The sequence below is a fragment of the Carlito syrichta genome, unplaced genomic scaffold (assembly GCF_000164805.1).
Source record: "Carlito syrichta isolate Samal-C Ts95f unplaced genomic scaffold, Tarsius_syrichta-2.0.1 Scaffold289251, whole genome shotgun sequence".
Lineage (NCBI taxonomy): Eukaryota > Metazoa > Chordata > Mammalia > Primates > Tarsiidae > Carlito > Carlito syrichta.
Window position 1 is genome coordinate 778,804 of NW_007233347.1, and position 22,303 is coordinate 801,106.

General features: G+C 38.1%; 1 protein-coding gene across 1 annotated transcript in view; it reads right to left on the reverse strand.

The window, feature by feature from the left end:
* MAP3K5 (mitogen-activated protein kinase kinase kinase 5) overlaps positions 1 to 22,303 on the reverse strand; it is a 236,106-nt gene that overhangs the window by 149,419 nt on the left and 64,384 nt on the right. Inside the window, exons 2-3 of the mRNA XM_008054221.2 lie at positions 18,474 to 18,613; positions 4,153 to 4,176 (exon numbers count right to left, since the gene is read on the reverse strand). Coding sequence (XP_008052412.1) covers positions 4,153 to 4,176; positions 18,474 to 18,596 — 147 coding nt within the window. The 5' untranslated portion in view covers positions 18,597 to 18,613. The remainder of the gene's footprint in view (positions 1 to 4,152; positions 4,177 to 18,473; positions 18,614 to 22,303) is intronic.

Below are 22,303 nucleotides of genomic sequence, written 5' to 3' on the forward strand. Positions count from 1 at the left end.
CAGGTCTCGAACCCACAGGCTCAGGCAATCCACTCACCTCGGCCTCCCAAAGTGCGGGATTACAGGCTGAGCCACCGAGTCCAGCGAAATATTCACTTTTAAGGAGGTTGGAATTTCAGGAGGAGAGGACAACCAGTGTGAAAATGTCCAAAAGAGAGTTGGAAATATCTGATAGGAATGGAAGAGTTTCAAGCCAAAATATGACCTGGAAATGATGTGATATGGTTGAATCATAGGAAACACGAGAAACCTCTAAGAGAAAAACCTCAGAGAAAGAAAAAAGTAGAGGGCTAAGAATTAGAATGAGATATATGGGAAACCCTATTTATCACTGTTATGGGGAGCACACAAAGTCCAGATTACTCATTCTTAGCCATGTCAGCATTTAGGAAATAATCAGTTCTTCTCTTACCTCAGCACTAAACTAGTAAGCACAAACATTTATTCCCCATGTGCAGGTGCCAAGGCATGACTGTCATAAGTTAGTGGGTCACAGCCCGCTTATGGAGGTGTTGTTGTCTCCATTTTACAGGTGAGAAGACAGGTACAGTTAAGAGAGGTCATGCAGCTGGTCTCTGACATGTTTGGCACTCCAGCTCAGAGACTCTCTCTAGAGGGCATGTCCTTAACACTAGGGGCTTATGCACCTCCCCCCTTGAGTGGCCTTTATGGGCCAGCAAGCCTACTTCTGTCACCTTCTACAGGAATCTCGTATGAGCCAAATAACTGCTCACAGCAAATAAACAAGAAATGCCCAATGCCCTTGTGGCCACACTTAATTATTTATTAACGTATTATGCTTTGAGGCACTTGTTGTATGGCAGGTAATGAAGCAGAAAGTAAGCCTGGCTTCTAGTTAAAGAATGAGAAGAACTTCTGGAGGGTGAGACTTGATTTCAAAATCAAGTACACTAAATTGTGGCCGTCTCATGTTCTCCTTCCTGGAACAATAATTGGCAGGCTAAGCCAGAAGAGAAAAAATAAATATGCCACCACTGCTTTACTAAACTCTGGTGTGACCATGTATTCTTTGAGCTATGGCTTTCGCCATGTTTCCTCTCTCCTACCTTGGAGAGGTGAACCTCTTCTCTCTCTCTCTCTAATTTACTTTTAAAAAAATAAACTGTATTTCGAGTCTAAATTGTAAAAAATGAAAATGTCCTCATCTAAAATGTTACCAAGATCCATAGCATCTGTACTCAATTTGGTCCTTTTACACTTGCTACTGCTTAAGCAGAAAAGAAAGGCAAAAATATCAAAGAGGTTGCTTTCCAAAGCATCTAGAGCTTAAACTTTGAGTATTGTTCTAAAAGAAAAATGGAATCAGATACTCATATTTTAGATCAGCAATATAACTCAGAGTTACAAAAGAAAATGCTCTGACTCTTCTAAGTCACAAAATGAGAACAAATAGATGAAAAGCCAGTAAACCGGGAAAGTACTATCAGAGTACTATGAGAGTTTTAGACTATTATTCTTTTGCTGTTGGATAAAATTCTGTGTCCTCAGAAGCCTTAATACCACGTGTATTAGGGTAAAAGAGATTATTATTAAAATACTGGGCACTAGGGAATAATTCATCTGTGTAAAACTAATTCTGGGAGAGAATGAATGTCAGGTGTCTGGGTGTGTGCTGGGCAGTGGAGGAATAAAGTAAGAAAAATGACAGTCATGCAAACAGCAGAGAAAAGCAGTTACTGAAACAAACCTCAAGGGATAAAGCTTCAGAATCCTTGTTGAAAACACCAAAGCATGGAAAAAGTTTTCCTGAGTTTCTGGCCTCACTGAGCTCTTTGGAGTTTCTTCCCTGTGTTCCTAATGCAATAGTTTTTTTTTTCCCCCTACAATTTCGCATTGTCAATTCCAGAAAAAAGGGGGAGGGTGGATAAAACTGGACCTGAGCTAAGAGACAGCACAGTAAGTATGCAGTGGGAGAAAATGCAAGGGCTGGTTGTCTGACATTGTGTTTTATAAAAAGATATCACTACTAGGCAGGTGAAGTGGTTCACACCTGTAACTGCAGCACTTTTCGAGTCTGAGGCAGGAGAACTGCTTGAGCCCAGAAGTTCTAGACCAGTCCTGACAACATAGTGAGACGCTGTCTCTACAAACATATCAAAAAATTGGCTGGCCATGGTGGTATGCACCTGAAGTCCCAGCTATGTGGGAGGCTGAGGTGGAAGGATCGCCTGAGCCCAGGAGGTCGAGGCTGCAGTGAGCTGTGATCATGCCACTGCAATCCAGAGCAAGACCCAGACTCACACACACACAAAAAGATACCAACTGCTGATGAAAACAAACAATATGGGAACATTGACTTCCCGAGTTGGCTTGCACACAATTTAGAAATGTTATTACTCTCATTGTTTGTAGATTGCCACCAAACCAACAGCCAAAAATCCAAAGTAAATAAAAACAACCACTGTGTAACCAAGAATAATTGCCTCAAGTGCAACAACTGCCTTTTATTAATAAGGAACTAATTCTGAAATTTAAACGTGTTTCAAACACCTCATTTCCTTACATTTTAAAACACAAGGCATGGTCATAAAATAACAACAATGATCTCTCTGGCCCAAGTTTTTTTTTTCCATGGCCCTAAAATCCCACAGCTCAAAATCTAGGTTTATTCTAATTAATTATTTTTGCTGTTTTTTAAAAAATGCCCATTCTATTTATCAGTTTTTAAAAACTACATTCAGGTGAGCATAAGTGTGAATGGAAAATGAATTAAGTTGTTGAAAAAGAAAAGCTCTCCACATTCAAACGTATTAAAATAGATGTTCAGAATACTCAACTTTTTATAAGGACATCCAGCACCTGAAACATAGCAGCTCTCTCAAATTGGTGGGCAACTCATTCACCATGTGCAATATTCAGTCCTTTTATCAACCTGCTTCTCTACATATCCAAACTGAGTTGGGCAAGATTGGCTACTTCCTGCCAATCTTGGTCTCAGGTAATGCTACCTGCTCTGAAGGACCTTGACATAATTGTCACCTACTTTCTAGGACATCGCCTTATATTAATTTTCTAAAATGTTTACTTGCTTATTTGTTTACTGACTATCTCCCAGCTAGACTCTGGTATTTCTCATTTATTGTCTATGTAACAGTTATGAATGTGGCTTTTGCCACTTCCAGCCTCCATAGAGAGAAGCCTGAGGCACCACGCCCAAAGCCTGGCACCCAGCACACGTTCAATAGATACTTGTTTAACAACATTTGTTAAACAAATTAAACAGTTTAACACCTTTAACAAATCAAACAGTGTTTAAAAACAGTGGACTGAAGCATGAAACGATAATTGCTCATTTCCTGTTGAGATGGAAAAGGTAAAAGTTTATTATGGCAGCATTATTTACACTGAAATAACTCTCTGTCTTGGTGAAATCTCAAGCATAAGTTTTAACACTTCTGATTGAAGAAAAGAACTACCAATTGTACTGCTAATCTTATCATCCTAAACAGAATCATGTACAGTCTTTCTGTTGTGTATTATCTTTACTCTACATTCCAGAGATATATGCTTTAAGGTTTTAAAATACTGGCTTATATTCCAAAAATGAAATATACAACCATTGGCCATTATATAAATTTCCCCATGCAGCATTTTTAAAATTTATAGTTGATTTTTCTCACTTTTTCACATTTGTTTAACTCTGTACAGAGGTGAGGAATTCTGTAGTATAGTCTCAAAGGCAGACTACAATACTCAGAAACTTAAATCAATCTCTCTAAATAGAAGATAGATTGATATCTCTCTATATGTGTATATACAGATTGACATGCAATACAAACACATACTCATACACTTACACATATATGTGTATCTATGTGTGTATATGTGCTATTTAAGTGCCACTCATAATTCCATACCACTGGATATACTATGGAAAATTTTCTTCCTAAACATAATTATATATAGAAAAATCCAGTATCAGTGTCACCTCACATTATTATAAAGAAAGTTTCATTACAATGAAGTATTAGACAAGATAGTCATATTTATAATGATATATCAGAAACTCTAAAGAAAATTAACAGAGGTAGAAATTAATAATTTCTGGAGATTTTTAAAATACCAGAGATTAGTTGATGGAAAAGAAAAGATTAAAAAAAAATTTTCTAGAAGGTTAAGTAAAATACTCACAGTATTCTTCTGGCAAATGATTTCCTGAAAAACAAGAAAAAAAATGCCAGAAGTTAATACAAAAATGGATTAATTCGATAACATTTATTGAACTATTTTATGTGGGAAAATCTATGTTAACAATTACATTAGCAAATAGAAACTTCAGGACGTGTAGGTTAAATTTGTGCATCTGAGAAGTTTACAATCTGATGGAGTAGACAGGAGAATACAAAAGCGTGGTCTATGGTTTAAGGAAAATAGCACAAACATGTTAGAACCCAAACCGAATAACTCAAAAGTCATTTCTGCAGAATACATATTTGCAAAATTACCTGATTGACCACTATCTCTTTGGGAAGAGGCTAAAACAAATTTTCTTTCCCTGAGCACAATCTCACTCACAGCCTGGGAAAAGCATGTTACATTTCCGGGGCAGCTGGAAATAAAGGGTATTGGCCACTGGCAAATCCACGTATTGATAATAAGGACATCTGACAATAAACAGTCATAAACATCATGTATGTATTTTTCAGTAAGTGATGAAATGAAATAAATATACTATCTTCTAGGTTGTGAGGAACAAGTGAGATCGTGCAAACAATATAGCTATACAGCATATGGCACATCAAAAGCTTTCAGCATAAGTTAGCTATCATTATTACTATTCCTAGCCATATTAAACTGACTTGAGACACTGGGAAGACATCTAGAAAAGTCTGGCATATAAAGGCTTCACTGAGGCTGGGGAATCATGATTTAGAAAAGAGAAAATGGGACAGCATATTGGAAAAAGATGGCATGAATGTTGTCATGGAAACAGAAAACGTAAGGCATTTGGGGAACCTCAAGGGCGAGTCCATCTGGTTAAGGAAAGGAGCCAGATCTGGCAAGAAATGACAGTGGCCATGTAAGGCCCAGGTGACCAGCTATCATCCTTCCGCACAGGGTTAGGATGCTAAATCAACACAAGAGCAAAAAGGAACCAAGAAAAGCTTGAGAGTGGAGCAGTAAATACGACTTTTCAATGTTTAAGGATAACAGATAAGAAAACAAACATGCATAGAGGAAGGAATTGCACTGGGTAATTTTGAGAGTCACAGAGGTGTATACAAAATACTAAAAGAGCCAGGCATGGTGGCTCATGTCAGTAATCCCAGCAACTCAGGATTGAGTTGAGATGATCAATTGAGGTCAGGATTCAAGACCAGCTTAGGCAACACAGTGAGACTACCATTTCTATTAAAAAAAAAAAAAAAAGCCAGACATGGTGGTGTGGGCCTGTAGTCCTAGCTCCTTGGGATGCTGAGGCAGGCGGATTCCTTGAGCCCAGGAGTTTGAGGCTGCAGTAAGCTACGATCACGCCACTGCATTCCTTCCTGAGCTACAGAGCAAGACTCCCAACTCAATAAATAAATAAATACCCTTCAATAGATCACAACCTTGCTGTTAAAAAAAAAAAGGACATGGACACATTTAATAAGAAACACTATATAAGCCTGGATGAACATGACTATATGTGCACACCCTGATAAAAGTAAACAGACTGATACTGTCAGCAAGGACTGTGGTTTCCCAGAGAAAGATGTTCTTGTAGATTGAGGAAGACCAGCAGAAAAGGTGGAAGTGAAGCTGAACTGTGAAGGACAGGCACAACTTCCAAAGGCAAAGTTGGGAGATAGGGATCAGACTAGAAAGCTAGGAAAAGCAGAGAAAAATAAAACAAATGTTATTATGCAAAGCTAAAGAACATGGTTCATTCGAGGATGTATGGAACAGAGAATTAAAGAGGCATTTGAAAAAACTCTTGAATTTAATTACCGAGCTAAAGCAGAAAGTTTATTCTGACACATACAAATAGTAAGATTAGAAAGTTATCTGAGACTTTACTAAAGAAGGCACTGAATGCTAAAAACAAAGTACTTTGCTCTGTGAGCACTTAGCAATCAAAGTGTTTTTGGAGGCAAGTTGTAAGTAAACAAAGTATCAGCCCTATCAGGACACTGTTTATAATAGCAAAGGTTGGGGACACAAATGTCCATCACCTAAAAACTGGCTGAATAAACTCTGGTACCTCCAAGCAATGGAATAAATGCAGCCAAATACACTGAAGAAGTTCTTTTTGGAGTGATGTGAAAAGATCTCCAAGATGTACTGCTAAGTAAAAAAAAAAAAAAGCAAAGTACAGAATAGTTTTTCTTCTATGTTTAAAAGAGAGAAAAAGGAAATTCTAATTTGCAAAATCATAAAAGTTCCCTGGCAGAATATACAAGAAACAAATAATAGTGGGTGCCAGTGGAACCAGTTGGCTGACTAAGGCATGAAGGTGAGAGAATAACTTTTCACAATATACCCCTTTGAACTTTTAAATGTTTGTAGGAGGTGACTGTATTACCTTAGAAGGACAAATAAACCAAAGGTAAACTTTATTTTACAAATACTAATTTGATGATGGTTCTTAGTATTTGACGGGAAAAAAGCATTGTATTTAGTGGCTACTGCGAAAGTCCAGGGACATCATAATAAGGACTCGAACAATAGGGCTGTCACAAGAATGGAAATCAAGGGACAGAACAGAGGAGTGACATTGAGGAGGAAGGCTGAAAGTGGCTTAACCCACAGGTTTCATAGATAGTTACTGCATATTATACACACACACACACACACACACACACACACTCACACACATACACACACACAATGGTTCATGAACAAGTAAAAAAATTTTTTGAATAACTACAAAGCCAGGAGCATGGTGCAGAATTTTTCAAGCCTGACTTATAAAGGATCTCTCTTGGAGTATACCTTCATTTGATAGGAACATCTTTCTCTCTTCCTCTCTAAGTAAATAGCCTTTTCCACCCTCTACTGCATAGCATCCTCTGTGGAGAGCAAAAGAAACCTGGTCTTTGTGAAGCTGACCTTTACAGTGTTTTGTGACACCTCTCCTCCCAACAGGAGCAGATTATGTCCTTATCTGTGACATCATTAACCCTCATAAGAACCTCTAGGATGGCACATCATATACTACGTTGTGCATCTTTGTTCCTACAATTCCCTCATCCTACATCGTGAGCTACTTTGGTACAAAGACAGTGTGCTTTGTTCATATTTGTATTCCCACTGACTGCCTAGTAAATTCCATGGCATACAGTAGGTACTCAGCAGAAGCATGAATAAGTGAATAAATTAATGGATGTATAAAATATAGAAATATTACTTAGGGCAGATATGTGTAAGATTGGACTCTGTTCCCAGCTAGCTAATGCCATTTTGTTTCTTTCTTACGTAAAACACTAAGAGTTGGACTGAGTGATTCCAGGTCTCTTCCAACTCTGCATTTGCTTTTGACTAAAGAGCTATCATAGTCAGTGTTGTACTTGTGCCCCTGGAAGAAGAGACATCCTCATGCGCCCCCAGCACAGTCTCTCTTTTGGTGCACCAGGCACAGAAATGGAAGTGGTTGGGAAAGGAGAGGTGGTGAGGACCGAGCGAGCCAGTGCCCCTAGGGAAAACCACCACAGCCACTACTGGCTTAGCACCAGGATGCTATGTCTTCCTGAGGAATTGCTCACTGGAATTACAGCCCTTGCACATATCTCCTCTGCTTTCAGTTCAGTTTGTGCATTTGTTATAACAAATTAGAAAACTGCATTAAAATAATTCCATGGCAATCTACTGAATTCTTATTAATTACTGCTTACGCTTTGTAGAAGCTAAATGAATACAAATCATTCCCTTGAAAGAGACGATTTGCTCACAGTTTATAACGTAACCTAAAATGAGGCATCAACTTTAAAATGAAAAAGGTACCCTTTGTGCATTTACCTCAGACCAATTAAATAGCAAACAAGACCTCGAAAGATATCAAACTACTGAGGCAGAACAGAAAATGATTAATTTGTATTAAATCTATTGAAGAATCAAAAAAGGAAAGGGAATAAATTTAAGACCTGACAGCTACATTTCATATCTAATAATGGAAACCTCTCATCTAAAGTGCTTACAGGACAGCCATAGAAGCCCATGCCTGTAATCCAAGCACTTTGGAAGGCCAAGGTGGGCTGATTGCTTGAGCCCATGAGCTTGAGACCAGCCTAGGCAACAAAGCAAAATCTTTTCTCTACAAAAACTAAAAAAAATTAGCCGAGCGTGGTGGCATGTGCCTGTGGTCCCTAAGGATGCTGAGGAGGAAGGATCACCTGAGTCTAGGAGGTCGAGGCTGCCATGAGCTGTGATCATTGTGATTGTGCCACTGCACTTCAGCCTGAGTCTGAAGTGAGACTCTGACTCAAAAAAAGTACCTATTAATAAAAAGATAAAGTCAACATAAACTCTGTTTTTTTATCAGTGACATGTTTCTGAAGATGTATTACCCCACTACAATGAACTCATGCCAAGAGAAGTCTAAAAGACTAACTTCTGATAGATATTTGGGACAATATTTGTTTGAAGAGGTCATCTTAGGGACAAGTAAATGAAGTTCTCTATCATTGGAAAGTTTTTGTGCCTAAAATTTAGGTAAATGCAACCAGGGAAAGGAAGTGGAAAACTAGGCATGGGGTGGCCAAGTCCAATCAGACTCAGGGTGGAAAAAGCAGGAGTAGGAACCAGGCTTTCAGCTTCCTGGAGGAAAAGAAAGGAGCAGGCTCTGAATTCTTGTTCAGGGAGAGACTGTGGCCCCCAGCTGGTGACCATTCTGATTCTTCTTCCTGTCCTAGTGTAACTTGGCAAGTTTCCATTCGAGTTGGGGAAAACAGGGATATTTCCCGTATTTCTCAGCTCCATCCTTGAAACTCATTTCAATGCATCAAAGCTAAGCAAGAAACTATTAGATGGGCTACAAGAAATATCCTTGATCTCACTGAGAAGGAGAGACACAACTTTCCCCTTTCCGCATACTGCTAAAACTAAGCTGAGGAAGAACAGTCCAACACAGGAGTCACAGAGCCGGGGCACAGCCTTTAAAGACTGAAAATGAAGTAGCTTTATGTTTATCTGTTATGCCTACACAAAACATCACGGTAAAAAACAAAACAAAACAAAAAAACACCTTGATAGTCTAACAAAAACCTAGAAAATCACTTCTTTGTAGCACATATTAAATCTGTGGACAGACGGGCAGAAAGGAACCAGAGGACAAGTCAAAGAATATGGGGCTTATCCCTGCCTTGACACTTACTAGCTCTAACAAATCACTATGTTTCTCCAGACTTATTTCTCTTCTGGAAAGAAAATATCTTCTACCTATTCAATCTAGATAGGAGTATCTAATTTGTCTGTGTCATTAGGTTGAATGTAAAGACCAAATGAAATAGCTTATGAAACCATTTGAAGTACTTTAAAGTCACACTCAGTATGAGGTATTAATATGAGGGGGGTATTCATAAAACCAAAGCAAACAATTCCAACTCAAATCCTGCACTGCCAGATCTAAAGACCTTTTGCATCTGTGTTACTTATCAGGAGTAAGACCACAAATAAGCAACTGTTAGATATAAGTAACTGTTAGTTAAAACAACATGTACCAAAACGCAGGTTAAATTTAACAAAGTTGGAAAGTAACCCTAAAAGAAATTCTAGGCTCTCTTCTTTTCTTTCCCTATTCCTTTTGTTTCATATTTGTGGGAGATCTCTACTGTAAGTAGCTCTCTATCTTTGCACTAGACTGGAATGCCAATGAGTGACATTTTATACCTGTGTGGGAAGACCCCCCCCCAAAAAAACACATATATTATCTTTTGAAGGGTAAGCCTCTTGTAGTATATCAGAATTTTGTCCTTCTGGATCAAACAGTCAACCAAAATTTTTATCTGGAAGTTTTGAGAAGATTGCGTCACGATTTGCAGAAGACACATTCTGATGAGAGAGGAGATAGTTAGAGAAAAGCTAGGAAGATAGACAGGGTGGGTCCCCTATAACAATGAAGCAAACTTCCAGCAGGCCTCCCAGACTGATTCCCTCATGTTGGTAAACAAGCTCCCTACAAACACTGCAGGTTAGGGTAAGAAATCACTCACTGCTGCAATTGAAAAACAACCAATCAGCTCACCCTTGACTGCTAGCCAACCTGCTCATTAGTAGGCCCGTACCCCAGCTGATTGGTTCTTAATATTGACCAATCAGCACAGCTAGTGCCAACCAATCAGCTCACAGCTAGTACTAGCCAGTCAGCTCGGTGTTAGGCCCACATAAGCACCAGGCTTCTGCTCCAAATCAGCAACTCCCTCGGGTCCCCACCTGTGCTGGGAGCTTTTCTGTCCTCTCAGAAGACAGATGCTTTCCCATCTTCAGTCCCTCATTCCTCCTAGGCGCCAGAAAAGAACCCAGACTTGAAAAACTGCAAAAGACTGAGGGAGCAGAAGAGTTGCCACCCCTGAGGCTGACTTGTCAACCCACAGAGCTGGCTGAACCCAACTGAAACCAGAGAGTGAGCGCTGCCAGCACAAGGCAAGACTCTGAAGCTGAGACGCCTCTGGGGGCTGGCTCGCCTGCCCACCAAGTCGCAGCACTCTCAGGGCTTGGCTTGCCGGCCCATTAGAACCAACACTCTTGGGGTCAGGCTTGCCAACACATTGAGCTGACACTCTCAGAGCTCAGGCCGACGGGATAAAAATACATATCACCGAGTTGTGGCAAACAAGTGACTGGTTCTTCCACCATGACAATGCACCTGCCCACACCGCACTGAATGTTCAGCAGTTTTGACCAAAAAACGGCATGACCCCTATGCCCCAACGGCCCTATTCACCCAACTTCGCCCCGGGTAATTTTTTTTTGTCTGTTTCCCCGCTGAAGAAATTCCTCAAAGGGAAACGTTTTGCCAATGTGGAGGAGATGAAACAAACAAAAAAACGGCAAAAGTACTAAAAGGCATCAAAATCAACGACTTCTAAAACTGTTTTGAGGCCGGGCTCGGTGGCTCAGCCTGTAATCCCAGCACTTTGGGAGGCCGAGGTGAGTGGATTGCCTGTGCCCACGGGTTCGAGAGCCGCCTGGGCAACTTGGCAAGACCTCATCTCCACTATAAATCAAAAAAACTAGCCGGGCGTGGTAGCGCGCGCCTGTAGTTCCAGCTACTCGGAAGGCTGAGGCGGAAGGATCGCCGGAGCCCAGTAGGTCGAGGCTGCGGTGGCCGGGAGCGGCCACTGCACTCCAGGTTGGGCGACAGAGTGAGACTCCAACCCAAAAAAAAACAAAAACAAAACTGTTTTGAGCAGTGGAGAAAGCATCTCCAAAGGTGTCTTGCATCAAACGGAGAGTACTTTGAAGATTACTGAAGTTTAAACTTGTAAGAATAAATACACAATTCTTTATAAATTCCAGTGTTTGGGGATCCCCCTCATATAGCATTTAGCATGGCTTCTTAACTCAAAGTTTGTTTTAAACGCTTTATACTGTGTTGGTATTATAACTAACTGCCTCTTTTTTGTCACCAGTTGTTTCTTTTAGCAACACCTAATTGGACCATATTATCCAAGTGAATATATTTCTTTCTCTTAAAAAAAACAAAGTTACAGGTACAATTAATTTCTGTACAGTAAGTCATACTTTACACATACATTTCAGTAATAATTACAAAGATGCATCTAAAAGGACCCAAAAAGGAAGATGAGCTGGAGTGCCACAAAGACCAACTTCCATAGAAAGTATTATTTATTACAAGGAATGCAAAAGAGCAGACTTCAGCAAGGCTTGCCCCAATTCTACCCTGTGTGCAGAGGTATCCCTTCTTGCTCTTTAAGGTATTCAAACTCAGAAGCCTGAGAGTCTCTACAAATAAAGAAAATACTTGGAGGCTACCCAGTGAAGGGACAACATCACCCATCCCCACTCCTTTTGACAAAATGGTAATAAGAAGATAGATATGGTGGGCAGGGAGGTGGTTAAAGGAAGACTTCAGAAGGAAAACAAAGGCATGTTTTATCTAATCTACAGTTAATTCCTTAGATATAATGTTGCTAACTGACATAAAAGAAAACTGTTTTCTCCAATCTCGAGCCATTTCCATAACCTTAAGCAGTCTACAATTGGGATGTAAAGTACTGCCAAATAAATCACTTATCGAGCTTGTCAATTCAAGATCTTCAGAGAACATCTCTATAAAGCAAGTCTGCATGAAACACTTATCTGCTCCTCCCCAAAATTACTCTATTTTTCCCCTAATTTGAGATGAAATGATTATAGCTCAGGTGAAAGATAATTTCTGAAATAAGTAAAATGAAGGAACAAGACTTTTTGTGAAATAGTAACAAGAGTAAAGGATGGCAACGCTGAACCAGGGAGAGTACATAGTGCCAGAGTTTCTAGATCAACAGCTGGTTGTAAAGTAAGTGAATGGCTTTCGGGAGTGTCCAGAGGCAGCGCTGTTAAAAGAGGTAGGGCCAGTATTTCCAGTTCACAAATTGTTAGAGTACTTTATGGGATCATATTTTCAAATGACTTTTTTTTTTAACATTTACTAAGTGTGTACTTTGTACCACTGACTAAGTTGGTACTTTTCAAAGTGCTAAAAGAATACGGGAAAATTTCATTGTTAAACTAAGAGAATCGTAAGTCTTTGAAAAAATAAAAATTTTAATTTCACGCACAACTCAAGCTAAAACCAAATTCATCTTAGTTATTTACTTTGGCGAGGGAGGTAAATCTTTAAGAAAAGGAAATACTGGTATAAAAACAACAATAAAAGAAATATATATTTTTATGGGTTTAAGAACACTCTGGAATCTGAGTTGATTTTCCAAATTTCAGCAATAATTTAAGCTTGAGGTATTTATAGCAAAAATTATCTTGATGTACTACAAATGGGTATAATCATCAAAATTGCCAACATGGACATCACCACTCTTTTCAAAACTATAACCATTTGCTTCAAGTAGAAACAACTGAGTGCCAGAGTGGCAGACTTATTGTTCAATGTCGCACACATAAGCTCTAAAGGAGATTGAGTCCCTCTGTACCTGCAGATAAGAGATCACGGGTTTAGGTATCATGAAGCTGCTCAAATCAGCAATTATGATAGTTTTCAAGGTCCATCCATGTTGTACCACGTGTTAGAATTTTCTTCCTTTTTCAAGCTGAATAATATCATTCCATTATATGTATATGTCACATTTTGTTTGCCCGTTTATCCACTGATGGACACACGGTTGCTTCCCCCTTTTGGCTATTGTGAATGCTGCTATGAACTTGGGTATACAAATATCTCTTTGAGGTTCTGCTTTCAGTTCTTTGGGGGTATATATCCAGAAGTGGAATTGCTGGATCAAAATGATTATTCTATTTTTGATGTTTTGAGGAAGTATTAAATTGCTGACTTTTAAGGGCTCATTTAGTGATGGTGTTACCAATTTTGGTTTGTGCACGTAAGATTTCATGCCGGTCAGATCCCAATCTTGAAAATGATAGATGTATTTAGGCCAAGTAAAGGTTTCAGGCACCATGTATGTGTGTTCAGTATTCAGGGAGAACATGAAACAGTAAGCACGTAGATAAATTGCTGTAGAGAACAGCCTACTAAGGAAAATCCCATCTGTAACTTTTCAAGCAATGATTAAAGAGAAAAATCCAACTAAATTTCTTGAACAAGGAATAACTTAACATAATCATTACGTTTTAATACAGGCTGTGTCACCACTAATTGATGTGCACATCAGTCTCTAGAGAAACGCTTCTTCTGTAATAGATAAAATGGGAATAAAGCCTATGTGAGTACAGAAACAGAAACAGATCCAAATACATCTGAGGTTTTCTAACTACAGCCAGAACCTCAGAAAAAAGAAACTTAAAATATTTGGGGATTTCAATGTACAAAATGTATGTGAGTTAGCATGATGAATACGGAAAGAATCCATAGAAACCTTTTTCTTTAAAAAGGTTAATTAAGTTGTTAAATATTTCAAGCATGTGGAAAGTATAAAAATTAATAAATACCCATGTATATACCACCTAGATTTAGAAATATAACATTACAGAAGTAGTTGGACTTCTGTCCTCGCCTCCCAATTTTATTCCATTCCTATCCCCTAAAGAGGTAACTATTCTGAATGTTGTTTATAATTCCCATGTACATGTCTACCTTTTTATAACACAAATGTGTATAAGAGCATCATCTTGCATGCAATTACTCTGTATAGATAGTAGGATACTGTGCACATGTAATTTGTGTTTTCTCAACGTTGTTGTTTTTTTTTTGAGCAATAGTGATACTGTCATGTAAAACTCTAGTTGACTTAAGTGCGCTATTATGTTCTATTAAGTGACTATAGCAAAAGGTATGTTACTCGTTCTCCCATTAATAGATATTTACCATTTCCTTTGAGGGGCGGAAGACTAATGTAAATATTCTTGGTTAAATTTCCTTATGCATCGGGAATTTTCTTTTTAACAGCACACCTCTAGGCTGGGAATTGCTGCGTCTTGGGGATATGCTCATCTAACATTACTAGATTTTGCCAAATTGCTCTTCAAAAGGCAGTCCCAATACACTCGCCCACCAGCAATGGGCAAGTTTCCCACTCCTCCCGGCCTTGCCATCTGTATTATAAGAGCTTTTCATCACTGACTATCTGATGGTGTACAGTGGAATTTCATTGCTTTGCTTTGCTTTGCTTTATAAGTCACATTGTTTAAAGTGAGTGAGGAGTAGCCCAGAGCGAAGAGAAGGAGCTGAGAAAGGGAGTAAGAGAAAAGATCACAAGAATTGGAGCTGCGATCTGTTGTTATAAAGGAATCTCCGGTGATAGAGCAAATAGTTCATTCAAACAACTCCCTCACTCTACACAACGGCCATTCATTTCTCGTAAGCCCTTTCTAACATCAGACGCGTCATGCACCTGCACCACAGCTCATTGGCCAGTGGTGTCCAATCATTCTCTCCCCCTTACTGGGAAACCCCAAGTAGAAGTCTGATCATTTTATAATGCATGAAATAAATGAGAGAATTATTACTAGCACTTCTTATTTTCAACAACTGTAAATCTTAGCATAGAGTCTCTCACAATAAACATTTGTTGGTACATAAGAAGTTCTCACAATATTTATTTAAAGAAAATTGTGAAGAGCGTGTTGTTACAATGCTAAGGGGGAAAAAGAATCAACTTTCCTCTCTCAAAGTTCGATGATAAACTTTTTTTGAAAAACAATTAAAACATTTCTTTCTTACAGCAATAGAATAGTACTCGTGATTTAAAACATGGAATGTAAATCTCATTGCAAATACGTAATATGAATAGATTCTAAATATCCTTTCAAATGGCTCCTCAGACATGGCACAATAACAGGTCACCACAGCCTCAATCTCTTGGGCTCAGATGATCCTGCCGCCTCAGCCTCCCAAGTAGTTGGGACCATAGGTGTGCACCACCATGCCTGGTTAATTTTTTTATTTTTTGTAGAGAGGTGGTCTCACTATGTTGCCCAGGTTGGTCTCAAACTACTGGGCTCAAGTTATTCTCCCTCTTCTTGGCCTCCAAAAGTACTGGGATAGCAGACGTGAACCACCGTGCCTGGCTGAATTTTAAGAACTTTTATACTTCCTATCAATTATTTTTCAAGCTTAAACTTTAAAATTTTTTTCTACGATTTTTTTCCTGAGAATTTGCTGCCAAGGAGAAACTGCTGTCTTCAACAAAGAGCAGTAGATGAAAATAAAACTGGTGCAGCTGTACTTTCTAGATGTCCAAAGAATCAACCTAAGTGAAGCTAAATATATGACAAGAATTGCATTCTAATTCTGTCTTTGCCCCTGACAAAAGAGAGATGCTTCATTTTTATTTTATTTGGCTAATCCTTACATGATATACTAGTTTTAATATCTCTTGTTCTGCCTTATTTCAATGCAGTTTTCCTTTCTGTTATAGATGGCAGAGGTAACTGAGTATTACCTTTAACTATCTACAGAAATTAAAAAAATTAAAATACAGAGTAGCAGAGAACCTGAAGAAATTTTAGAACAGAGGAAATTGTTAGCTGCCAAAAATACTTCCTAGCCCAGATATTTCTGTCCTCTGCAACCAGACACATGGCCTATCAGGCTAGGACCATAAGGAAATGGCAAAAGCTTAAGTTAATGGAAAGGGGGAGGGGAGGGAAAAGAAAGTTAGGATGAATGTTGCCTGGAACAACTCAAAAGACATAGTTAATGGGTTTTTAGTTCCTTTGCTTTCTCAGAGCAAAAAATTAACCAGGCATGCTGGTGCACAGGGTTTTTGCTGTCATCCAGGCTGGAGTATAGTGGTGCAGTCAGTCATGGCTCATTGCAGCCTTGAACTCCTAAGCTCAAATCATCCTCCTACCTCAGCCTCCCAAGTAGCTAGGAATATAGGCACATCCCACCATGCCTGGTTAATTTAAAAAAAAATTTTTTTTGGTAGAGATGGGAATCTCACTATGTTGCCAAGGCTGGTCTTGAACTCCTGGCCTCAAATGATCCTCCCGCCTTGGTCTCCCAAAGCTCTGGGACAACAGGCATGAGCCACCTCATTGGGACAGTTACCACTTAGCAGGAATGTCTGATACACTTCTAGCTAGAAGTAATTGACAATAAAGCTTAGTGGCAAGGAGAATAGACTTTGAGTCAAGCATATCAGTTCCAGGTTTTCCTAACTGTATCACCTTAGGCAAATGATTGAATTTGAGTCTCAGTTTGTGATTCTATAGAACACATACCTCACAGATCTGTTTTAAGAATAAAATGTAAAACGCGTGTGAGTAAACTCCTTGGTAACTAGCACATAGTAAGTGCTCAACAAGCAGGTAGTAAGTACTAGAGAAATGAACATAGTTTAGATATCACTAGCCTTTTTTGAAAACCACTGTATTCAACCACTAATAACACTCCTATACAAAGGCTGGCTGAAAACAGTTAAGCCATTCCCATACAAATTTCTGATAAGATTAGCTTTATTGCTTTCTCTCAAATATAATTTTAACTCATTAAAAAAATTTTCTCCAGGAAAGCATGGTCATAAAATTAAATTGCCAGATATCAGTAAAAGTAAGAGCAAAATTGTGTAAACAATCTCCAATGTAACACTGCCCTTTTAAAAAATAAACTCAAAGAAAAATGAAAAGGGCCAAGAATAAAGAAAATAATCTAATTTCCTCATCAACTGCTAATATAGGTTGTAAATAGTGGCAAATCAGAATGTTTATTTAAAAATAAACATAAATGTATGATGCATTAAAAACATAAATCTAGAAGAAAATTAAGTAGGGGTTTCTCAAGTATCCCCTACCTAAGGACTGCTCCAGGTAAAAAATTGATCTAGGTTAAAAAACAGATTTAGGACAAGTAAGGATGAAACTCTTAGAACTATTTCAGAATACTCTGGAAAGGGATATGCCTATCAATTCCCAGCATAGTGCCTGGCATGCAGTAAACATGCTCTCTCAATTAAGTTCCACTGGTTTTTCAGAGAAAGCCACATATGCTTTAGTTACTCAGATAAAAGGAAAATACTATTAACATTTTTTACATAAATTTTGGCTTAGAGATAGTCATATAGCAATTGCTAAGCCTTTAGAAATATGATTTGGATTCTAGGACTCCACCTCCCAAGGCTGGCTCTGATTTGGAAACTGGAATATCGTGCTGGCAAAAAGCCACATGAAGCTAGCTGGAAGTTTCACAAAGGAAACGGGATGATATCAGGCTCAGCGTGAGTTTCACTGAACTGTGAGAAGCTTTTCAAAGAATCACACAGTGTAAAATCACTTGGCCTTAAGCAACCTTTTGGATGGAGGAAATGCCTGCATACCAGTAAGTTCCTCTTAATGGAGAGAATGACATTGAGACAGGTTGAATTTTGTAGACAAATAGAGTAAGTTAGTTTTTATTCTCCCTCTCCAACCTAACTTTTAAATCATATCCCAGTGAAAGAGAATGACATGTTTTTGTTTCTTTGTTTTTTCCAGGATTCTCAGAGAGAATCTCTACCTAGATAGAACACTTTCAAGTAGGAAATGTAGTTTAGTTGGAGACAGGTGGGCACAATGAAGCCCCCAGTGATGACACAGCACGAAGCTTGACCGTAGCTTGTACAATCTCCTTTTCTTTCTCCAAGGTATGTACTGATAACTTTTATTAACACAGTTTACTCAGCTGCAACGCTAATTGAAACTCAGAACTCAGCGTGAACTTTTTTCCTACGTGTGCCGTCAAATTGCTACACTGAATTCTAGATAAATCTCATAACTCCACCAGTCATCAGTGCATAATGATCACACTGACAGAAAACATCCTTTCACAAACATAAGCTACTTAAAATGTTTTGGGTGAGAGAGCAGTATCCCCGAAAGGCTGATACTAAAATCAAAGATTCAGTAAACGAGGAGGGTACCTTCAGTGACTGCAGAGAGTCCGAGTTAGTATCACAGTAGAGGATGATGTTGTTGGCCATGCTGAAGCTTTCTCTCACCCCAAGGTGGTAGAACAAGGACGGCTGCCGGAACGCATCACTCATCTCCACCACCGCAATATCTGCAAACAGAAAACAAAGTCCCCTGAACGATGACACCTAAATAATGCCCAGTAAGCATACTTTGGTTTCAAGAACTTAGAACTCAAAAAAAAAAAAAAGAAAAGAAAAGAAAGAAAGAAAGAAATGAAATGATAGGGATTTTCGCTTTCATTTTTCACTGAATCTTGAATTTGCAGTTCTACCTGCAAAGTGGTTTTATAAAATATAACAAACCTGCATTTTTAAAACAGAAAGGTGATCCTCTAATTACTGGAAACCAAGAAGAGTCTGCAACGATGAGAAGCAGGGGCTAATGCTTTCTGTTCAATTTCAACATTAAAACAAGTTAGCTAAGTTGCCAAATATGAAAAATTTTAAAAATATATATTTGTAAAAAATAGCACTAAGTAACAAATGTATGATGAGATTAAAAAATAGGTAAATTTACTAGCTAATCCACAGCTTGGTTTTAGAATTAATTAATTAATATCTAGCAAATCCCTATCAAGTATATTCAAGGAAAAAAGAGAGCAAAGGCATAGGAAATTATGAATAAGGGGAGTATAACCACAGGTGCAAATTCTTCCAAAATTCATAGAAAATCAACACCAAGGTAGTAAAAACTTGATATCAAAATTTGGCAATAATGACACAAAAAAATTCAGATTAGTCTCAAACTCACTTATGAATATAGATAAAATATAAAAGAAAAACGAACAAAACGCACTATAAGAAACCTAGATCATGAGTTTAAAATTCATTTGGGGAGTAAGGATGGCTCAATGGGAAAAAAGTCATCAGCATCTCCAAAGACGTTCCAAGTGCTTTAATTAAAATTCAAAATCCACTTATCATTAGAAATAATTGCTGAACCAAGTGCAGTAGTATGTACCTACAGTCCCAGCTACCTAGGAGGCTGAGGCAGGAGAATTGCTTAAGCCCAGGAGTTCAAGGCCAGCCTGGGCAATATAGCAAGACCCCCCATCTCTAAAAGAAAAAATAATAAAGTAATAATTGCAAATTAAAAATTTTAAGGCAACTCCTTAACATAAAGCATAATATACATTTCATAACAACTGCCAGCTTTGTGCTTATAAGTATTCCCGTGAAAATCAGGAACAAAAGGCTATCACCATTCCCACTACTATGTAATGGCTTTCTTAAAATCCCAGTCAAAGCAATAAGATTGTTTGAAAGTAAGGTGGTAAAATTCTAAAAAATAAAATACACAATTATCTCTGCTTGCAGATGCAAGTATCTGAATTAGCTGAGTAATTGTTAGAAGTAATAAAACAGACCAGGCCTGGTGGCTCATGCCTGTAATCCCAGCACTTTAAGAGGCAGAGATGAGAGGACTGCCTGAGTTCAAGACCAGTCTGGGAAACTTGGTAAGACCTCATCTCTACAATTAAAAAAAAATTAGCTGGGTGTGGTGGCATGTGCCTGTACTTCCAGCTACTTGGAAGATTGAGGCAGAAGGATTGCCTGAGCCCAGAAGGTCGAGGCTACAGTGGCGGTCAAGGTGCCATTACACTCCAGCCTGAACTACAGAGTTGGACTCTGACTCAAGAAAAGAAGAAGAAATAATAATACAATTTAGTAAGGTATCAAGATGCAAAATTATTATGAAAACCAAAAGCTTCCCTTATAATCGTAATAAGCATTTGGAAAATATAATGATAAAACAGAACCCATTCACAGTTATAATGAAAATGTTCATATATAATAAATTTATGAGATGATCATAATTTGTGAAAAATATTTGCAATATGTGAGAGATGAAAGGTTAATAACTTTATAAATCATCTCTTATTGGTCAATTTTTAAAAAACCAGTAGTGATAAAAACATTACATTAGATGACTAGGCTAAAGACTCAAGCAAGCAAATTCACACAAGTTTAAAATGGTAAATAAACATCTCACTTCTAATACATGCACATTAGACCAAACATAAAGTACATGTTTTTTACCCTAACAAGTGAGCAAAAAATATTTTTAAATAACCAATAAAAATGCAGAGAAAGGACACTTTTTGTGCCATGGAGAAGTGTAAACTTTCTAGGATAATTAAATCCTGAAAACTGTGTATATTCTTTGACCCAATAATTCCATTTCTTGGAACTTACCCTGAGAAAATTATTATAAATGTGAACAGATCTATCTGTATATCCAATATATTTTTTACAATAAGACGATAACAAAGTCTAAATATGCATTAGTAGAAAAATGGTTTACATGTGTGTCCATATGTAATAATTATACACACATATTTATCATGAAATTTCAAATAATGGCATATCATGTAACCACTGAAAACATAAGACAGAAGAATACTTAGCAACAGCAGATTATTTAAAGCTACATTAAGTTAAAAAAATTAAAACATAATATATACATTGCATTGAATAGCACACACATTAAAATATAATGTATACATTACAATGAATGCATTACAATGTTTACATTCTGTATGTATATGCGTGTGAACAAAAAAATCTGAAAAGTTATACACTAAAACATAAACCATAGTAATAGCTGTGTAATGGGGTTATGGATTATTTTCTTTTTCTCCCTCATGCTTTCCATATCCCTACAAGTTCTATTATGAACACTGATTACTTTTACAATTTAGGAGCCCATCAAGATATAAAAAGAACATTCAAGACCTGCGTGACTAAATGCAAAACCAAAGTGCAACACATAAAAGCGATGCAGACCCTTGAGAAGCCGGTGCAGAGTCCACCTTGTCTAACCAGCATGAAACTGAAATTCACATTCAGGGAAGGAGAAATAAGTCAGAGGGAATGGAGATGAAAGACACAGGTTTTTTGAAGTTATGAGATGGGAAGACAGGTTAAAGGAGCTTCAAAAGTTTTTGTTTGTTTGTTTCGAGGCTAAAAATGACTTAAGGACTCTTTAATACAAATAAAGAATTTTCTTTTGGGGTCCTTAACATTTCTACATTAAAAACCAACACATGACAAGAATGAGTCATTGCAATCTACCTACACAGCCCAGCTGCCTTCTGCACCCACACGGCTTCCTCCTCCTACAGGTGCCAGCCACTCAGCAGTCAATCACACAGCTTTAAAATCAAGAGGCAGCGTAGAGTGGGACTGGAAGAAACCAGAGAGAACGCTTGCTGATGACAAATAAGAGACACGCAAAGAAAAATACTAGCTAAGTTAAAGTAAAGAAAGGGGAAGGGGAATTTTTTCTGAGAACTGTGATTCGTGGAATTTGGTGCTAAAATAAAATAAAAACACTGCAGGTTTTTGGATTAAGAGAGAAACCAGACATTTAAAATAAATGGAGCAAGCAAAGGAAGGTGTATTAATTACATTTGGGCATCTAGGCAGGAACAGATCCATTTCTGGATGCTCTCAAGAACACCAAAAAGTGATTATTGGACTATAAGGAAAGATTGGCGGTAATGGGAAATTGCGGAGGAGGGACAGGATTCGCAGTAGTGGGAATCTGCCGGGGAAGGGGGTTCATCAACAAAGGCACCTGCACATAAACATTTGTATACCTAACCCTGAAATGTACCCCATATCTTTAAAATGAAAAAAAAATTTTAAGTGCTTATTGGTATAATTTTAAAATACATTAACATAGTATGGTAACTCAGAAAAGGGTTGGCTTTTTTTCTTTTTTTTTTTTTTTGAGTTGGAGTCTCACCTGGTTGCCCAGACTGGAGTGCAGTGGC